This window comes from Saccostrea cucullata, unplaced genomic scaffold (genome assembly GCF_032062105.1).
Source record: "Saccostrea cucullata isolate Sc308-1 unplaced genomic scaffold, CSIRO_AGI_Scuc_v1 ctg16506, whole genome shotgun sequence".
In the NCBI taxonomy this organism is placed as follows: domain Eukaryota; kingdom Metazoa; phylum Mollusca; class Bivalvia; order Ostreida; family Ostreidae; genus Saccostrea; species Saccostrea cuccullata.
The window spans coordinates 1-2,274 of record NW_026925044.1 but is presented as its reverse complement, the minus strand read 5'-3'; the positions used below and the strand labels follow the sequence as shown (position 1 = coordinate 2,274).

The 2,274-nt window shown below is 34.5% G+C and overlaps 1 protein-coding gene across 2 annotated transcripts; it reads right to left on the bottom strand.

Annotated features, from left to right (window-relative positions):
* Nucleotides 1-410: 410 nt before the first annotated feature.
* Nucleotides 411-2,187, bottom strand: LOC134267885 (uncharacterized). Of its 2 annotated transcripts, none has more exons than XR_009992247.1 (2): nucleotides 2,025-2,065; nucleotides 411-1,222 (listed from the first exon to the last, which is right to left on the bottom strand). XR_009992247.1 is itself a non-coding variant. In XM_062750092.1 (2 exons), the coding sequence occupies exons 1-2, from the start codon at nucleotides 2,159-2,161 to the stop codon at nucleotides 855-857; spliced, it is 462 nt and encodes a 153-aa protein (XP_062606076.1). In that variant the 5' UTR covers nucleotides 2,162-2,187; the 3' UTR covers nucleotides 411-854. The 2 variants fall into 2 exon arrangements, 1 of the variants encoding a protein (XP_062606076.1); XM_062750092.1 differs by lacking the exon at nucleotides 2,025-2,065 and adding an exon at nucleotides 2,068-2,187.
* Between the last annotated feature and the right edge of the window lie 87 nt (nucleotides 2,188-2,274).

Below are 2,274 nucleotides of genomic sequence, written 5' to 3'. Positions count from 1 at the left end.
TTTAAAATACTATGTAATCACCTCATACTGAAGGGTATTTTCACAGGACCAAAAAACTCGTAGAACCAAAACTCTCGTTCAACAATTTCTTATACAGCACTTGAATTTTTCGGCAAATTTCATTCAAAATTACCTCGTCAACAATAAATGTATGGTGTTCATAAATGAATTTATGACATTGCTTCTTCTAAACAACATTTTGCCATTTTATGATAAATATTTCTGTTTTATTTCAATTTTTGACAGTGCCTATCTATCTTGTCGTCTGTTCTCTACTCTATTTAAGGAAGGATACGGAGACAGCGAACAGTATTCAATCTCAGTCCATAACACAATACGAAATAGGAGCAGAGAAATCACGGATCTCCAAAACATCAGAGGTGGAATCCGTTGTTAGATTATTCACTCTATTAAATTTTCCATGATATTTTATTAGTATAAACGAGAGCAATGTCAAAACAAAACAATCATTTCTATCAATGAAGCTTACTAAATGTACATATATATCGGAAAAGACCTAACTTTTCTATGTTAATGTGTGAGAATATCATCCATCAATATTCATATGCTGTTACTCAGTTTGAATTCTGTTATCTTCGGTATCAGTAAATTAACTGATAGGGCATCACAAACGGGAAACTGCTAAGAAAATATTATTCCAGACAATCACCTTTTTACACAGTTCCATACAGCCTTGTACCCCTATATGGAAAACACAATACTTATATGTTAATGTTTACAGAACAGCAACCAATATTCACAAGAATCTGTTTTTACCACTACTTGTGTAAACATCATCGATAATTTGAGTCATCAGACCTCACAAAGAAGTATTATTCTGCATAATCATCTTTTTACACTGCTTCATACGGTCTGGTATTATTGTGACCTTGATACACGTCATTAAAATTATTGGGTAACAGTGACACATTCTCGGAAGTATTGTCATGGTTACTTTGTTGATTGGCACTTCGATTCCGCTTTCTTGGTTTCTTCTTCATTCTTTCTAAAAACTGTGGTTCTAAACTCCTCGCTTCTCTTGCCAAATGTTCTTCATCAGGGTCTAGGTCACGTGAGAGGAAAGCAACAGACGTCCGATAATTCTGTCCAAACTTGTACGGCGCACGCGCAATGAAGTGCGAGAGCGTGGTGAATCTGTGCACCAGCATACAGAGAAATTGAAGAACGAACAGGAATCCAAATACTATTAGGAATACTAAACCTACAAAGGAAGAAAAGAGTCAAGGATAATTTTAAGAAAGGCGAAAGCTAGGAGACATTGGGTTTGTTGTTTTTTTTCTATTACGTGAAAAACTATTTTGTAGGTAAGGATTAAGAATTTAGTTTATGCTTACAATTTTAAAGGAACATCTGACAACAAGAGTTAAAGAAGAACTATTGAAAACTTAAGTTTGATACCTTAAATTTTTACCAAATTATCCTAAACTATAAAGGACATGAAATGATCACACGGTGCTCTCGCCATTTAGTTTCATGACGACATCGTGTCTCGAGGTCCGCATTTTCTACCTCATATGCTTATCTTGATGAGATTCTTTAAAGTTATAAAAAGAATTAAAACGGTCGTCTTGTTTATTTGATTATAAAATGCCATGAACAGCCGGTTTCATGCATAAAATATTGCAATTAGATTTATACACAGTGAAAAATCATCACTTGATTATAACAGCATATTTTTGGACTCTAACATCTATCGCACGTGATCAACGTCTTTTTTCGACGTGATAAACGTTGAAATCCTTACTCCAAATTGACGTTTTCTTTTACATCTCTCGTACCTCTATTTTTTTTTTCGCATTTAAAAACAAGTACTCTGAATGCATTTTATTTTTCAGGAGACCATTTAAATATTTTATAGATCTATGACAGTTTTTCCAGGGGGTGAAACTTAATAGAATATTGGAAAAAGACACCCAGCCCCTATCTGACGTCTTTACAACCCCTTGTTTATACTACTTACTGAGAGGATTTGTCCCGGCCACTTGTAGGTCTATACTACTTACTGAGTGGATTTGTCCCAGCCACTTGTAGGTCTATACTACTTACTGAGTGGATTTGTCCCAGCCACTTGTAGGTCTATACTACTTGATAACGTCATTATAATTACGATCCACAAACAATTCACGATCCCCGATACCATCAACCACTCGTTACGTAGAGTCTCTAGTTTTGCTATATAAAACATGTAAAATATAAGTATACATGAATATACATGTAGTGAAACTACTCGTTCAATCAAACACTTTACCAATC